General features: G+C 37.5%; 1 protein-coding gene across 2 annotated transcripts in view; it reads left to right on the forward strand.

The window, feature by feature from the left end:
* Positions 1–491, forward strand: part of LOC108949270 (nudC domain-containing protein 3-like) — a 4,043-nt gene extending 3,552 nt beyond the window's left edge. For both annotated transcript variants that reach the window (XM_026840434.1, XM_026840435.1), the window contains exon 4: positions 236–491. In XM_026840434.1, the coding sequence (XP_026696235.1) occupies positions 236–484 (249 nt within the window). In that variant the 3' untranslated portion in view covers positions 485–491. The remainder of the gene's footprint in view (positions 1–235) is intronic.
* Positions 492–1,299: the final 808 nt, after the last annotated feature.

Consider the following 1,299-nt stretch of genomic DNA (forward strand, 5'->3'; position numbering starts at 1 on the left):
AAAACAGAACACTGTGTGGTCGTGTATAACGACTGTCGTTAAAAATATGTAGTTACGTACATAGTAACTTGTGTCAGACAAAAATCAACTCCAACCAATTGTTATATAAGAGATATATCATATATATTTCGCCTAAATGGCATCGTCAGTCTGTTATTCAAATTGATTTTCTTTTTTCTGTTATTCAAATTGATTTTTTTTTTAAAGTTGTTTGAATTTATGGAATTATCCCCAGGTTAAAGTTGAAATCCAGCGAAAACATTTAAAAGTTTGTGTAAAAGCGAACGACACTGCCAACTATGAGACGATAATAGACGGAGAGTTACAACATGAGGTGAACAAAGAAGAAAGTATGTGGTCTCTGGAAAGTGGGAAGAATATACAGGTACGTTGGGTTTATATATTAGGTATAGTAGGGTGGGGGAAGACGGGACACCTTTGGCACATAATATCCAAATATTCTTATTGTGTTTTAAACAATTAACAACGGTCTAAGGAAGTCGTGAGGAAACGGTTTCATAATTCTTTTGAATGTTCTTTGTTTACTACCAAACGGGATGAGAAAATAGAATGAAAAAGTGTCCCATCCTTCCCCACCCTCTTATATTTATTCATGCATTATATCAGTAGTATTGAGTGTTGGTGTAGTGGGCCGGAGTAAGATGGATACTGTTAGCACTTCATGTCCCATATTTTTTAACGTTTTTAAGGCCGTTGTTGGGACTTTTTTCATCATCTTTTCTCGTCCTATTTGGTAGTAACAAAAAACGCCTTGTTGATTTTTAAAAACACACTGGAAAACATGGGGTATTGTGCACCCCACCCCACACAACTGTATCCTAAATTTGCTTTAAAAAAGTAGGTTTGGCGAATAGCCAAGTTACGTACAGTATCACGTGACGCAGTTTGCAATCTGACGTCATTTCCACAATTGATCCGCCACCCCCCACAAATATAAACTACAAACACCACCAGATGCATCAGCGTTCCAATTGTTACGCGAATTATCGAATTTCCAATAATTCGTATCCTCTGTGACGTAACAATCACAAACAAGCAATTAAAATCTTAATCGCTTTTCGCTTCGTGATTTACATTGTTCTGCAGTAAGAGGGGCATTATGACGTAACAATCCATTTACTCGATAGTTCGATTAGAACAATGGTGTCGCGCGGCTGGTCTGTGTCTTCTTTGTGACGCAATAAATGGGTCGATCGTTTGTTGAGTTTCTTATTTCAAACAATCGAGTTCTCACGGTGGAAAAATAAATTCGAGTGACGGTTGGGAGGGGGGTGTAAA

The sequence above is a fragment of the Ciona intestinalis genome, unplaced genomic scaffold (genome assembly GCF_000224145.3).
Source record: "Ciona intestinalis unplaced genomic scaffold, KH HT001263.1, whole genome shotgun sequence".
NCBI lineage: Eukaryota > Metazoa > Chordata > Ascidiacea > Phlebobranchia > Cionidae > Ciona > Ciona intestinalis.